General features: G+C 34.5%; 1 protein-coding gene across 1 annotated transcript; it reads right to left on the bottom strand.

The window, feature by feature from the left end:
• Positions 1 to 6,677: 6,677 nt before the first annotated feature.
• Positions 6,678 to 16,913, bottom strand: LOC111061389 (acyl-coenzyme A thioesterase 13). Its single transcript, XM_039442468.1, has 3 exons — positions 16,534 to 16,913; positions 9,341 to 9,525; positions 6,678 to 7,391 (listed from the first exon to the last, which is right to left on the bottom strand). Exons 1-3 carry the CDS (start codon positions 16,609 to 16,611, stop codon positions 7,232 to 7,234), a joined length of 423 nt encoding a protein of 140 aa, XP_039298402.1. The 5' UTR covers positions 16,612 to 16,913; the 3' UTR covers positions 6,678 to 7,231.
• Between the last annotated feature and the right edge of the window lie 598 nt (positions 16,914 to 17,511).

Raw genomic sequence — 17,511 nt, 5'->3', positions numbered from 1 at the left:
TGATTGGTGGAGTTAGGAAAGAAAGAATCAGGAAAGAACAGGGTTGCCAACATACAGCTTAACGTCAACTTCAGAGTTTAGCCTCTACGGATCTACAAAGATTGAAAAGTCCAAATTGCTCGAGTAAAGAGTAGACATTAATCAGTTGTTCCATAGCTCGTTCAAAAATGACTGTGCATTATTAATTTATCAATATTTTTATAGACTACTTGATGAATTAAGTCTAATTCACTTTCAAATTGAAAATTCAGCTCTTAATAAAGTTTTATTTAAATGATTTGATACGGTAATGGATTTTCATAATTGAGATTGAATATTTTGGTATTATCACAGATTAAATAAGTATATTATTTACTTCCTTTATGGTATTATATTGAATTTTTTTCTTTTAAATCTTTTTATCGGCCCATTTTTTGGTCTCTATAAACTTGTGTGCCGAAATAATTTATTAAAACCTGTGTTAATCATTGCTACGTACAGGTACTAGGCCACACTAGAGTTTAGGTTTTGTTTGAACTTTTCTTATGAACTTTTTTATTATTGCTGACTTAAGTAACTTTAATCTTTCTTCAACCTTTTATTGCTTGTTAGTTCTTGAAATTGTTTTTTTATTTTTCGAATCTACCGTTTTAGTTGAAATCAGGAAATACGCCAGTTACCAAACAAAATGATTCATCTTGTGGAAAAAAGTAGAAAACCAGTTCTAAGTACTGAAGGAGGTTTATTTTGCGAAGGTCTTTGCAAAAAATGGTTTCATATTAGGTGCGTTAATATTACATACAGTAATTATGAAAAGATTGAAACACTTGGTGGAGCTCTCATATGATACTGTCCTGAATGTAAAGTTGAAATAGCCAACCTGATCAAAGAAAATAAACATGAAACTAACAAAATTGAAAAAATTAAAGATGAGAAAATAGAAAATGAGACTCTCTCTGTAATACTCTGAGTCATTGGAAAGATTAGCGGAGATCTCGCAACACAGGAAGAGTTAGAGTGCTTGAAGTGAGTAATGTGAACAAAACTCCATATATTTCATTGCAGAATGACAAAAATCAAGAGCAGTTGCCCTTAAATTTGACTCTACAATATTTGATACCTTCTCTAACAAGAAGTGATAAGAATAATGACAATTCACAGTTGTTAAAATACATGAGCTAATTCAAAAATGAATTTTGATGAAATTCAAAGTAAACAAAAGACCAATAGTCTAGCAACAAATTGTGATAATTTAAATGTAAATCCATGTGATAGATTTTATGTAAATGGCTGTGATGTTGATAGAGGTCAGCAGGTGAAGGACAGCTATGCTGAAGTGGTCGTTGCATCAGGTAAAAGAGCAAAAGGAAATCAGAAAAATTTTAACAATAAAGAACTAAGGAGCAAATAAAATAAAACCTCAAATGCTAATAAGCTTCTGCTGGTTGGTTCAAACAATAAACAGCAAGACACAGAATTAATATCGGGTTTCACTGGGTATAAGAGAGCATGGTATCATCTTGGTAAGGTGGAAGGAGGCACGACTGTTGAATTTTTTTAAAACGCAGTGGCTACAGTTATTTGATGTATAATTTCACAAGTTTATGCATTTCCCCATGACTGTTGCTTTAGTGTTTGAGTGTGAAATCTTCAGTTTTGCAACAATAGACCAAATTGACAAAGGAATTTGGAGGAAATGTCTTCTCTAACCTTGCAGCTTTTTCAGGACCAGTTGAGTGGTAAACATTTCAAAAGTCCTCATCCCTACCCCTTGTGCTGAAGAAGTGAGGGTGGTTAAAAGTTTCATTTCTCAAAGTATTGCTTACATGCTTATATATCTTGGGCAAATGTGTTCAACCGAGATGACTACTTACTTAAAATGAAGCTTGATAAATTTCCCACAAATTTTGATCAGTGGATCTTTGTTTTATATGTCCTACAGTTATCGAGATATTTGCTCTTGAAAGTGTAAAATTGTAAAAACAGAGAGATATTTTTTATCCCCAATGATTCAAGTTTTTTTATTAGAATTCTCCTGTCAACTGTATCAAAGGCTTTTGCCAAGTCCAAAAAGGTTATCAGCACTTTTCTTCTTGATTTAATACTACTTGAGATAGCCCTAGACATATTGAAAAGAGTATCAGATGTATTTTTGGACTTTTGAAAACCATACTGTGAGTTGGAGATGAGATTGTACTCGTTTAAATACTTAGTAGTATTTTTATACACTTTTTTCATATCAACCAACCATCTTTATTTTAATACATTCAAGACTAAACTGTTATTAACGTTCTGGTAACTAATGTATTGAAATCATATTATAATAATAAATATCATCTGTAACATTAATAATGTATATTTGATCTTGTATTGTATTCTGTTTTATAGTTTCTACTATTGTTTTCAAGAAAAATTAAATTTGTTAGCAATATATTTTTGTAAGCTCAGATATTTTAGGGCTGTTGTACACTGTGTAAATTTTAGAATAAATTTAGAATTCTATTCATAGGGGTAGCTCTGTTGTAAAAATATAGTGGTAGATTACATAATGGACAGCCAAATTGAATCCAACGAAATGATGTTACAAATAAAACTCAAGATTGTTCAATAGATTTTTGTGTCAACTTTTTTATCTAATATCTCATTTATCAACTTCAATAATATTCAGTTATTAGTTTTATCATGTAATATCTAACATTTGCATTGACAAACAATTCAGTTGTATCAATGAATAAAAAACGAATATACCAATAAACATCCTCGTTGGATCAAGAATTTTTATACAAAATTGCAAGTTAATCAGTTCAGTAGTTCAGATGCGTCATTCGTGTATTTCCTATCCTGAACATGTATAATGTATCAGCCAATTCTTTCCTTTATAATATTATAGATTATAGATGTGATAATATTACTGTATTCGGTTACCTTGTGACCCATGAAAACTTATCAGAAAGTTTACTAATAAATATAAGAACCAAAATAAACTATTTACTAGTATTATTTTTAGTTATCACTAGTTACTACAGTATATCAAAGATGTAGATATGTTTCTATAGTAACTGTAGTTTCCACTAACGAAAAAAGCCTATACTACTGAAGTTAAATAATTATACATAAGCGCTTGTCAATTTATTACTGCTCTGTTAATGTATTATTTTACATAGCTTCCCGTGTGGCAGTGTTCATCTATATCTATAAAAGGATAAGTCCCGACAGACTGAAATCACACCACAGCCCAAACTACTGAGCCTAAAAACTTTAAATTTTGCACACTTGTTTATGGTACCCTCAAGAAATCCACTAAGAAAGGATTTTCAAAAATTTCCCCCCATGGGGGAGCTGGGGCCCCCCAAAATTTTTGTACTTTTTAACCGCTCATTGCACAGCAAAGTCATGAGGAACTTTTTTGTTCAGTTACGGAAGAACTTAGATCCATACAGAAAAATTCCAACCAGGAACACAAGGGGAAAATTTTCATGTAAAATCACACTACAGTCCAAACTACTTGGCCTACAGACTTAAAATTTTGCATAAATTCTTCAAACATGTTAGATGCGCACTAAGAACGGATTTTGAGATATTTTGCCTCTAAGAGTTTCAAAGGATGAAAAAAGGATTCCATTAAGTAAGCTTATGAACATGGTAAGGTGAACGCCATATGGAACTGAGATAATTAACACGTGATATTCCAACATATGTTGTATCAATAGATGTTCATTGACTGTATTTACCATGATGTCTAATGATATCCATGTACATCTATTGATATCACTAAACGTTCAGTGATATCAATAGATGTTCATTGACTGTATTTACCGTCATGTCTAGTGATATCCATGAACTTCTATTGATATCACTAAACGTTCAGTGATATCAATAGATGTTCATTGACTGTATTTACCGTCATGTCTAGTGATATCCATGAACAACTATTGATTTCTATGGATCTCTTCCACTGGGGATCAAGTAAGTAAGTATTTAACTACAGGGACAAGTAAGTAACTACATTGTCTAAAAACAATCTGACAACGTTGCTGAGCAAGAAAAGGATAGAGCTTTTTGCTATGTCTGATGACAGATAGCAACATCAATGTTAAACTGGTGCTGACTTCATGAAGCAGATCTCAGGTACCAGTAATTAATAAAACACATTTTATAATTTATTGGAAATCTATTCTTTAAATTCTTCATTCTAGTATGGTATTCAATATTGTGTTTTGTTTTCTGTGCAATGAATGATTCAAGTTTATTCAATCCAATCCACTGAATAGATTTACATAGATATTTTACATACCTATTCTACAAGGTGCTAACACAGAGCTGGGAGAGCTATAGTGAGGTCCACGTTATAATGACAGTATTTGTTCAACTTTGGTTTTGCTATCATTGTCTATCATTCGACGAAGCCGGTGGTACTATCCTTTTCTAGGTCCACAACGATTGTAATTATGTTTTTGACAGTGTAGAAATATAATTAATTAATGCAGAGAATCGGCATCGCTATTCTTTTATCTTTATCCACTGCCATTATAACGTGGACCTCACTATAACTTAGGTTTTGCGACGCCGCAGGAGATACATGGAGTGGAGCTGAGGACACCTTTTTATTTGGCTCAAATGGTCTATCGTAATTTGCCCAGTGAACTGAATTTGCCTGCTGAGATAAGAGCTGATATGGATGAATGCAGTGTGGCTGAATTCAAGCGTAAGTTGGGAGGGGTGGCTATACCGCCTGGGCCGGATGACGTCAGAAAGCCTGCTTTAGTCTATTTATAGGCACTAAGATCATCTCTATTAATTGGGTAGCTTTTCTTATACATACATTTATTTTTGAGAGCTTATAAATTTTTATACCTTCTTCTCTTTGTATTTACCATGAGTATTTTATATAATCTTTCATAGATATACATTTCTTCATTACTATACTCATTTTAATGGTATTGTGGAATCAGCTGATTTCTGTTCCTCGGTAATTTTTTTATGAGAGTTTACCATTTTTCTTACAATAAGTAGATACAAAATACCTACTTATGGAATCATAAGAATCTATTCATAGTTCAATTCTCGAATCTGTATATGTTACTCTGATCAATCTTTTTCTGTTTATCAACTTTCCTCAATAAACAATGTAATAGCCTATTTAATTTCATAATTATATACAAACTATTTTATACCTACCATCTTCTTGTTAAAAAAGTCGGACATTCTAGTATTTATAGACATTATGAATAGACTATTGGCTACCAACTGTAACAGGAACTCACCCCTATACTCGACGAATACTCTTGAAGGGGTATTCCAGTAAAACATTGTATTACAATGTAACCTTTGAATTTAATTTATGGAAAAAAGAATATTTGAATTTGAGATGAATTCTGCTCAATGAATGGCATACTATATCACTAATGATCTAATTAATATGAAGGATACATTTCAACAATTTAGTTAGGCTTGTCTATTCAGTTTTGTTTAATCAAGTCAATATTATACTGTAATATCATTAATCAGATAAAGATAATTCACAGAAACTTTATTCAACTTGTTCAACTTTACTCATTTACCTTTTAAAGATTCTCCACATAAATTAATTTATAATAATTTCACATGTACAAAACATGAAAAAAATAATTTAAATGTTGTCAACTTGAAAGAACTCACTCTCCTTCACAGATTCAAGTCTTTGTGAACAGTATTCACTGTTAAATGTTTAAATGAATTTTATAAATTAATATATGATTTTGTGAATAAAAAGCTATTTGATTTGATATTTTTTATCTAGATTTTGGTTCCATGTGCCCCATGTTATTGAAGAATATCCTCTACTGAATATTGAAGTTAACTGAACACTTTTTGGCGATGTTTGAGTCAAAAAGGAAATATACATCAAGAAGGATAAAATACATATATCATGCATTTTACCTACGAATGACAGCTCGAAAAACAATTGATTGTTTTAACTCTGACTTCTTAAATTTCACTTGTGCAACATGTTTTTGATTGGAAACTTTGGTCGTTCAAGTTAGTAATTGATTTCAATAACTTAACATATTATAATAAAGTGTTGATGATAGGCATTAACAATTTATCTTAAACCTAACTCATTAAACATTTCGAATAAATTAAATGTTTCTTAAAACTGCAGGCTGAAAGCTGTGTGATAAGGGTGGTATCATTATATTTCTAAATGCGGATTTACCACACATATACTACTAATACTGAGGGTAATGCACATAAGCTCATAGGCTTGTGCGTGGGTGAGAGGGATGATGAGAGATGACGACTACGTTTCAGGTAATCGGGACCGACGGCTTATCGTCTCCTCCGAAAGACGGGGTGGCCGTATCTAAGTGATTGTGCTGTGGTCAAAAACTTTTGCCCCGGTTGGGATTCGAACTCGGGTTCCCTTGATTATTAGACCAGCGCGTTATCTCTTACTCCAACGAGACACCCAAATCTTTCGTAGTTTATACAGTGTAGTGGATATAATTCCCATGAATTCCAATGAGACTATTCATACTCTTGGACGGGCTGAGTGGGAATAGTCTTATTAGTACTCATGAGAATAATATGTTCACTGTTGAATGGACACGTACACTGATACTGATACTTATATGTGGGAACCCGCCACCTGTAACTCTTATAACATTGTTTTGGTATCACTGGAAATACACAAGTTGAAACACCAATTAGACCACACATTTCGTTCAACAATAATTTATTAACATCACATGACGAAAAATACTATTCAATTGTAGACTTTTTTACCATATAACTGTACACAATCTAATACTTTTAATTGTTTCAGCAACTAGAAAAACGACAGCCAAAAAAAGGAAGAGCACCATCAGAAACCATCAATAATTAATACAAATACCGTCAATAATATAATATACATCAATTACCTTCCATCAATACTAAAATCCCAATACCATTATAAGAATATGAACACGCATACGGTTGACATAAATCTTACACTATCATTGAGTTTGACACAACAATATTCGCTGAATTTGACATTTAAGATGCAAACATTTATAATCGGAGGCGAATAAATTACCCTAAGATACATGTTAGTTCAATTATTAATTCATTGAATTAAATAAGAAAGAATTGTATTTCTAATCTATGAAACAAACAAAAAGTAAAGCCTTCTTCAATACTTCTTGAATAGAGAAATAACTAAGTAAGTGGTTTAAGGTAAGTAGTTTTAAGTCTACCGATGGCTGCATTACCAATGGTGTCTCATTCAAGATCAATTTGATTTTACAACGAATTTTGTATGCGTTCCAGTAGCTATCAAATCGCCATTACTTTTCTTGATAGCAACATCAAGGAACGCCAACGTTTTCCCCGATTTATTTGTTTTTGCCTCAATTATAATTTTTTCACCCAATGTAGCTGCTCTCAAATACCTGCAACGTAAAAGAATGGGAATTGAAAATCACATCAAACTATTGAGAAAGATAAGAGATTTTATACAAAGGTGTCCAAAAAATGTATACACACTTAGACAGAGAATATCTTGGTAACGCACTGGCAGGCAGTTTCAGAACGCAGTTTCAGACTTCAGTGACGTCTTTTGAAGGACGTATCTCCCGATTTCAAACAAGCTGTCCATTTCAAACCGGCCTAGCATCGCCTCGCGTCGATAGCACTACATAATACGCATTGCCAATCCTGTGGTTTCCAGCGTGACCATCGCTTCTTATATCGAGCAGCGAATGCGCTCTGAGATTAAAGATGACACTCGATAGACAAAAATAATGAAACATTTTATTTTGGTGTAAACTGTTCAAGTATTCATAGTTTGCATATTAATACGTTGAGATACCTGCTATATAGCCCGAAGACACTACGGCGGTCTGAAATTGTCTTAAAGTTTACAACGGTCTGAAACTGTTTTACAGTTGATATGCGGGCTACTCATGCCACACTACATTTTGACAAAACATTAAAATACAATACAGAGACCCGCTTGCACAAAAGCCGATTAAATTTTAACCGTGATTAATTTCACGAGAACCAATCAGAGAAGGTATTTTTGTTAAGACAACTTTTCTGGTTGGTTCTCGTGGAATTAATCACGGTTAAAATTTAACCAGCTTTTGTGCAACAGGCACATATAGTAAGATTCATAGTTGAACGTTGTTTAGTTCCTTTTACATTAACTGTCAACTGGTAAGGTGTATACACTTTTTTGGACTTCTCTAATAAAGCTGACCTCATTAGCCAAAAACTGGAATAGAATGATAGATGATAATTGAAAAGAGAATCATTGTTTTTATTTGCACTTAGATCCTGTAAGTATGTAATGCTGAGGTATTAAGGCTGTGAAAAGGCTGACACCCCTTTTTACTGGTGATATTTTTCGATTTGTATACTATCAAGCTATCAAAACCAAAAAGTTTTCTCAGGAAACATTTTTTTCCGATCATTACTTTTTGAAATATGAGCACCTAAGCTTTAAATTTTTGGGACAGATCATGTCAAATTCGGTAATTCATAAATCCACAAAATTTTGAGGATAAACCCTTCATGGTATTGTTGATTGAATAAAACTTTTTCTTGAAAATATCAAATTTTGAGACAGTTATTCAATATTTTTGGTCATTTTTAGTAAAGTGAAAAATAAAAAACAATTTTTCTGCTTAAAAATTGATATTTTTAGGAATTTTTTGTTTCATTTAATCAACAATACCATGAAGAAATTTTTTCTAAATTTCATGAATTTATCTCTTACCGAATTTGAAATGATCTGTCCCAAAAATTTAAACTTATGCGCTCATATCTCAAAAAGTAATGATCGAACATTTGTTTGGCAAAATTGATGGTATGAATGCATTTTGCGATGTTACCTATAGGCTACTAATACCTGAGAGATTACCAAACCTTTTTTTTGGTAAATTTTCAATTTTTTCAAAATTGTTTACAAAAAAGTTTTTAAACCTAATCAAAAGTTAATATTATTATAAGACATTGTTTTGTATAGTATTGGCATTACATTGAAGTAATAATTACTTTTAGATGTTTGAGGTTTTCCCCAATACAAAATTATAAGACCTCAATATAAATATTATATCATACATATAAGTATGTTATGGTATGAATAGACAAGTATCATGTACCAACTATGATAATGGATAAAAGAACTTGAAGTTGTCACAACCTCTTATTTCTTAATATAACTAAAACTTTTTCTTGTTACACTACTATAAATATAAATCATTATAATAGTAAACTGGTAATGTGATGTGACAACGGAGAATCGGAAAAAGATTTTGAAGAAGAAGAATGAGGACATTGAGGGAGATATTAAATCACGTTTACTTCACAAACCTTATCAATCAAACACTATACTCACGAAATTGACATATCTACTGAGACACCAGTATTTGCTTGCTCAGTTGTAACCAGAGCCATAGAAGATATCATATCGACCAAAGTAGCTGTACAGCCTCCATGCAGCGTCCCTAGAGCATTCAGATGTTGCTCTCTTACTACCATTTCTGCAGTACATTTTCCTTCGCCTGCTGATACGATCTGTGTCTGGAAACAAATGGAATTTCAGACCATAAAAATTTTCAAGATTAGTGATAGCATAAGAAGATATGCTATACCCATGGTATATGTAAATTATGCTCCAAATTTCAGGCTGAGTAATCTCAAGCCGATTACTGTTTTGGCTGGGTAAAAGTGTAAGAGCGGCACAGTATGAGGAAAAAAAGAGTACGTGGACTATTGGCTTGAATTAACAGTAAAATTTAGAACATAAACGCCCTTATACCATGGGATATCTATCTTTTCTCTATGATGAGAGAACTACTCAACTACTGTATATTTACAAGCTTGCTTATAAAAAACTGGCAGTCAATTTTTTCAGGACTTTCCAGTAGCTAACATGTTGAGTATAACAGAAGCTTGCGCTTTTAAACAAATATAAAATAGGCAGTTTCTCAAAATTCAAATTGTCACTCAGCTTGAAAATTACTATAAAAGTGTATGAAACAAAAGTGGTTCAAATCAATAATACTTCATAATTCTCTCCTTAGTCATGACCAGATTGACTGAGTAAGAAAGTGTACCTGCTGCGTAGCCTCAAGGACCATGTACCCAATCATTACTAGAGACTATGCTATTTTTCCTTCTTCCAGAGTGTTTTTTCCTATGGTTTAGCCTTATGGGGTTGTGCCACAGACGTTCATAAAGTGTTTTATTATAAAAGAAGGCAATAAGAATTATTTCTGGTGCAGCCTTCCTTGGTCATTGTAGACCAATGTTTATAACTCAGAAAATAATGACCGTGTATGGCATGACGGCCATCATACTTTTGATAGATGTTAAGAAAAACATTGATCGGTACACTTGTAGAGAGGACATTCACAATCATCACACAAGGTACAAGACTAAGGCTAAACTCACAATTACGCGACTCAGGTCGAGAAGAGACTCGACTCTAGTCGAGAGCATGTGTTTCCAAATGGTAACACTCAGACCAGTCGATTGTAGTCTCCGCGACGTCACCATTTGGAAACATATGCTCTTGACTAGAGTCGAGTCTCTTCTCGACCTGAGTCGCGTAAGTGTGAGTTGAGCCTAAAATTGATGTACCCTACTGAAGATTAAAATAGATAATGAATAATCCTAGTCATTTTTTTAAGACTTTTCCATTACCTGTAATCTTCAGTCAAGGTTACAAGGTCAAACTTAACCTAGAAGCCCTTCTTCTAAATAATCCTATATGCTCCATGTCAGATTTCTTCCAACTGCCAGTAAAAGAATATCTTTAAATGTATATTCAAATCGATATTGTAAAATGTTCTATTTTGTCATACCTATGTATCCGTTCTTCAAGTTATATTGTATGTATTTTATTTGACATTTCCGATAGCATGTTGTATTGTTCCTTAAAGGAATAATATCATTCTTATTCTTGGTCCTTGTCATAGGGTTGACAAATAAACTATGTCAATAATATACACTTATTTACGTTTGTAAACTTAATCAAACATATAAAGATGTAAACATTAACAAATAGTAATCTTTCAACTTTATCAACATGGCTTTGCCAGTACGCATCACATTTGTCATTCGAAGTTCAGCTGATGTTTCTAATGGCCTCAAAATATTCCTCCACTGAGTAGAATGGAGACTCTATTAGCCAGTTCTTGATTACTATTCTGAAAAGCTCCTGTCGTCCAAGTTCTTCACACTGTCAGATAAGGCGTTGTAAATCCTCAGGTCTAGTATTGGAAAACAATCCTTCTTCTTATTCAGCCTGCAGAAAGTGATGTCTATTTTCGCTTTTCCTCTGGTGTTGTAAGATTGTCTGTCTTCTCTTCTTGTGAGCAAGTGGAAATTATCCCTTGCTTGCAACAGGGAGAGCAATTCCAATGCAACAAGGATGTATCACCTGGCAGTTATTTTCGCCTTATGTATTACTGTTTTTTTATATCCTCTATGAATTTTACCTGATTGAGTGAAGCCTTAGTTTACATTTATTTTGGGGTGAATTAAAAAATAATTGGCATCTAGCTCCTCTAGTTTTTGCCATGATTCTCACTCTGAAGAGAACTGAATTAATGCGTGGTGATAAGAATAGGTTTTCTACAGTGAGGTCCACGTTATAATGGCAGTGTTTGATTAGCAATGGTAATGCTATCCTTGTCTATAATTCAACAAAGCGGATAGCGCTATCTCTTTCACGCTTTGCTCTGTTGCCAGATCGTCTTTCAACAATGCAGAATTAATAATCAATTAACAAAATATTTCATCTTAATTATAAAAATTCATTAGGTTTTGAAATTATTGAAAAATATAATTTCCTGCTTAATAAAATATAATTGATTATTTTTAACGAGAATGAACAGTTAATGTTACATCAATAAACCTATATCAACTACCGTCTGTAGAAGGCATTGACAAGACAGATGATCAGCAACGTTGTTCTCCTAATTTTCTCCACTGCCATTATAACGTGAACCTCACTATTGACGGGGGGTTTTCTCTACTGTCATAGAATAAACCATCTAGCCTATTATAGAAGTTTTCTTTGCTACTGTTTTTCAATGTTTGATCATCTACGTAGAGAAATGATTCGAATACTATCAACTTTACAGCAAAGTTAGGTATAGGCTATTTTGATGAGCTTGTCTTGACCTCCTCTATGAAGTATAATTATGCGTATATGTGCAAATACTCAGATGAGAAACAAAATCTGGAAAGAAAAATAGGAACACTCACACTGAACGCGTGCACATGCTTGCTATAGTGCGGTCCACGTTATAATGACAGTATTTGATCAACTTTGCTTTTGCTATATCCTTGTCTATCATTCGACAAAGCCGGTGGTACTATCCTTTTCTAGGTCCACAACGATGACAATAATGTTTTTGACGGTGTAGAAATATAATTAATTAATGCAGAGAATTGGCATCGCTATTCTTCTATCTTTATCCACTGCCATTATAACGTGGACCACACTATAGTGTGAGCAGCTACAGACACAGACAAGACTTGTCTTCTTAGTCTCAAAAGATACTCATCAATCAATGATGAGTTATTAGAAATCTCAAACCTAATAACTCATCAGGACACGACGATATCACTGGCAAGATAATTCGACATTGTGAGCGTGAACTAAAGCTGCCACTCCTTGACATAGTAAATGCATCAATTTCCCAGGCTGTTTTTCCGCAGAGCATGAAAATCTCAAAAATTTTTCCCAAATTCAAGGGAGGTGACAGGTTGAATGCAAAGAACTATCGGCCCATAGCTAACTTGCCTATCACATCAAAGTTGATTGAAAGAGCTGTATATGACCAACTTATTGCATACCTTGAGAACAACAGCCTACTTTCAGCACACCAACACGGATTCAGGAGGGGCCTTGGAACGGTTACAGCGATCTCCGAACTATGTAACAACATCAGCAAACACTGGGAGGAGGGTAAAACTGTTTCAGGTCTTTTTATTGACCTCCAGAAGGCGTTCGACACCATTGACCTTGGCCTGCTGAAACGAAAGCTCAAGATATTGAACATCAAAGGGAGAGCCCTACAATGGCTGGAAGACTATCTCCTGAATAGAAAGCAATATGTTGAAATCAACCATCAGAAGAAAAACAGCATAATAAGCTACAGATCCTCTCTAAGGACGGTCTATAAAGGTGTTCCTCAGGGGTCAATACTGGGGCCACTACTATTTTGATCTATATAAATGACTTCCCCACAGAAATCGACCATAGGAAGAACTGTATTCTCTTTGCAGACGACACCACTATCTTAATACCATATAAAAAGCATGAACACACCGAAGAAGTGGTGGACACAACACTCAACGAAGCAAACGAAATATGCAAAAAACTAAATCTAACCATAAATAAGGATAAAACAGTTCACATTCGCTTCACCCCAAAAAATAGAAACATTGAGGACCAAACAAACATAGGCATACCAGCACAGACAAATACTAAATCCTGGGCATACTGATCGATGGTCACCTCAACTGGCAGCACCACATTGAACTGCTTTGCAAAAAACTGTCATCTGCCATCTTGTAATCCGAAGGATCCGAAATATCACAGAGGAGAAAACTGCATTAATGGCTTACCATTCTCTATTTGCGTCTCATTTAAAGTACGGCATTGTGGCTTGGGGGTCTGCAGCCCAGACGAATATTGATAGAGTTCTGCGATTGCAGAAAAGGGCACTGAGAACTATACTAAGAAGAGATATGATGGACCACTGCAAGGCGCTCTTCATCCAGCATAACATATTCACAGTTGTCGCACTCTACATATACGAAGTAACAACCCTGGCTGTGAGGAGTAGCCCAGAATTGAGGGGAAATAGACATGCCCACAACACAAGAAATGGAGCTGACATTGAGCTCCAGCAGCACAGGCTCACAAAATTCAGCAGGTCGCCGGCCTACTCTGGGGCCGACTCTTCAACCTTCTGCCCAGGGAGCTTAAGGCAATTCAGGACTACGGTGCCTTTACTAGAAGTCTGAAGAACTACCTGATCATGAGACCCTACTATGCACTGGCAGAGTTCATAGACGACCATGCATATCGGCATCACCGACCGTGAATCCCCATTGATTGGGAAGAAATTTGACGATTCCCAGGTCAACGACCATGGAGAAGACTACAACAAGTAACAAGTAAGTAACAAGTAAAATGTTTCAATGGTTCCTTCCATTCCATGTTTGTTTCTCGGCTCATGCATGATCCAACGTGCACTTGAAAATAAATGCATCCAATGTGATCACACCCTAATGAACCCATTCTTTAATAGTTTTATTGTAAATTCTACATAGACAACTTTTTGGACGAAACTATAGTAGTTAATGGCAAATGGCAAAGAGAGAGAATGTAAGGCAAGACTACTGTAAATAATCCATGATCGTTTTGGATATAATTATGATTATGTAGTAGGTAAATTTTAGTACTTACGGTATTCAATATAGTTTCAAAACTTTGCCTTCAATCAAATATTTCCAATATGATCTCACTGTTTGTAATGCAGACATGTTCTAGATTTTTGCAATTTGCAACCTGCGTGCGTAGCGGTCGCAGAGGACAGAGTGTACAATGTTAGATTAATTGGCAGATTGATATTGTATACTCCAAAGGGGACGTCTTGAAGTAATAAAAATTAGGCACTGCTGAAATAATAGGAAAGATTGGTAATACAGCTCAATAGTAAAGGGGATTCGAAAATCTATTACTGTCTTTACTCTAGGCCTATACAATTATGTGGAAAGTGGAAACTAACCTAAATAGTAATCTTTCAACTTTATCAACATGGCTTTGCCAGTACGCATCACATTTGTCATTCGAAGTTCAGCTGATGTTTCTAATGGCCTCAAAATATTCCTCCACTGAGTAGAATGGAGACTCTATTAGCCAGTTCTTGATTACTAGTCTGAAAAGCTCCTGTCGTCCAAGTTCTTCACACTGTCAGATAAGGCGTTGTAAATCCTCAGGTCTAGTATTGGAAAACAATCCTTCTTCTTATTCAGCCTGCAGAAAGTGATGTCTATTTTCGCTTTTCCTCTGGTGTTGTAAGATTGTCTGTCTTCTCTTCTTGTGAGCAAGTGGAAATTATCCCTTGCTTGCAACAGGGAGAGCAATTCCAATGCAACAAGGATGTATCACCTGGCAGTTATTTTCGCCTTATGTATTACTGTTTTTTTTATATCCTCTATGAATTTTACCTGATTGAGTGAAGCCTTAGTTTACATTTATTTTGGGGTGAATTAAAAAATAATTGGCATCTAGCTCCTCTAGTTTTTGCCATGATTCTCACTCTGAAGAGAACGGAATTAATGCGTGGTGATTAGAATAGGTTTTCTACAGTGAGGTCCACGTTATAATGGCAGTGTTTGATTAGCAATGGTAATGCTATCATTGTCTATAATTCAACAAAGCGGATAGCGCTATCTCTTTCTCGCTTTGCTCTGTTGCCAGATCGTCTTTCAACAATGCAGAATTAATAATCAATTAACAAAATATTTTATCTTAATTATAAAAATTCATTAGGTTTTGAAATTATTGAAAAATATAATTTCCTGCTTAATAAAATATAATTGATTATTTTAAACGAGAATGAACAGTTAATGTTACATCAATAAACATATATCAACTACCGTCTGTAGAAGGCATTGACAAGACAGATGATCAGCAACGTTGTTCTCCTAATTTTCTCCACTGCCATTATAACGTGAACCTCACTATTGACGGGGGGTTTTCTCTACTGTCATAGAATAAACCATCTAGCCTATTATAGAAGTTTTCTTTGCTACTGTTTTTCAATGTTTGATCATCTACGTAGAGAAATGATTCGAATACTATCAACTTTACAGCAAAGTTAGGTATAGGCTATTTTGATGAGCTTGTCTTGACCTCCTCTATGAAGTATATGCGTATATGTGCAAATACTCAGATGAGAAACAAAATCTGGAAAGAAAAATAGGAACACTCACACTGAACGCGTGCACATGCTTGCTATAGTGCGGTCCACGTTATAATGACAGTATTTGATCAACTTTGCTTTTGCTATATCCTTGTCTATCATTCGACAAAGCCGGTGGTACTATCCTTTTCTAGGTCCACAACGATGACAATAATGTTTTTGACGGTGTAGAAATATAATTAATTAATGCAGAGAATTGGCATCGCTATTCTTCTATCTTTATCCACTGCCATTATAACGTGGACCACAGTTGTGTGAGCAGCTACAGACACAGACAAGACTTGTCTTCTTAGTCTCAAAGTGTTTCAATGGTTCCTTCCATTCCATGTTTGTTTCTCGGCTCATGCATGATCCAACGTGCACTTGAAAATAAATGCATCCAATGTGATCACACCCTAATGAACCCATTCTTCAATAGTTTTATTGTAAATTCTACATAGACAATTTTTTGGGCGAAACTATAGTAGGTAATTGCAAATGGCAAAGAGAGAGAATGTAAGGCAAGACTACTGTAAATAATCCATGATCGTTTTGGATATAATTATGATTATGTAGTAGGATAAATTTTAGTACTTACGGTATTCAATATAGTTTCAAAACCTTTGCCTTCAATCAAATATTTCCAATATGATCTCACTGTTTGTAATGCAGACATGTTCTAGATTTTTGCAATTTGCAACCTGCGTGCGTAGCGGTCGCAGAGGACAGAGTGTACAATGTTAGATTAATTGGCAGATTGATATTGTATACTCCAAAGGGGACGTCTTGAAGTAATAAAAATTAGGCACTGCTGAAATAATAGGAAAGTTTGGTAATATAGCTCAATAGAAAAGGGAATTCGAAAATCTATTACTGTCTTTACTGTAGGCCTATAAAATTATGCGGAAAGTGGAAACTAACCTAAAAACTAAAATTCAAACTAGAGGCGCAAATCTATGTCATGTGTCCGACACTCTCAGTGACGCAGAACGCCTGAAAAGCTGGAGTGGCACACCTACAAAAAATCCAGTAATACAGCCATTGCTTGGAGCAGCCCATTGACCACATATTTTACATTGCATCGAAAGCGTTTGGGTGCATACAGAGCTGCAGGGGAGTATTTTGTCAACGAGTTCAATATCATAGTGACAGTTGAATATTATGAAGGACAATATTAGTTTTTACTACAGTCGACAGTTACCCTTGCACTGTCGCACACTAATATTTATTCATTTATTGGAAATAATAATACAACTCAGAGGTTACCTCATTTGTGAGCATATTCTGCATAGGCATAACAAGCCATAACATTGAATCCACTTTCCATGAAAAACATCATTAGCAACCTACTGTCATTGTCACCAACAAACCCATCTTGTTAAGAATCATTTTCCATCACACCATCGTCTGTGAGACGATTCATCATCTAAATTGCCTACTGCATATTCCATTTTTCCGTCAGCTGACCGACTTCTTAGAATTAATTATTAGAAAAGTTGTAATATATGTTTATATTGTGAATATAGTGACGATATAAAGGTACCTCCTTGATAAGTCCGGTGTCCCTGCAGTGTCT

Source organism: Nilaparvata lugens, chromosome X (assembly GCF_014356525.2).
Source record: "Nilaparvata lugens isolate BPH chromosome X, ASM1435652v1, whole genome shotgun sequence".
Classification (NCBI taxonomy): Eukaryota; Metazoa; Arthropoda; class Insecta; order Hemiptera; family Delphacidae; genus Nilaparvata; species Nilaparvata lugens.
Note: the sequence above shows the minus strand (reverse complement) of the source record. Positions and strands in the feature narration are given on the sequence as shown.

Coding starts and splice junctions, on each gene's coding strand:
- LOC111061389 (XM_039442468.1), bottom strand. CDS start 16,611: ATGTCTGCATTACAAACAGTGAGATCATATTGGAAATATTTGATTGAA. Junction 9,526..16,533: donor TTGAAACTATATTGAATACC/GTAAGTACTAAA, acceptor ATTTGTTTCCAG/ACACAGATCGTATCAGCAGG. Junction 7,392..9,340: donor TCAGTAGATATGTCAATTTC/GTGAGTATAGTG, acceptor TTTACGTTGCAG/GTATTTGAGAGCAGCTACAT.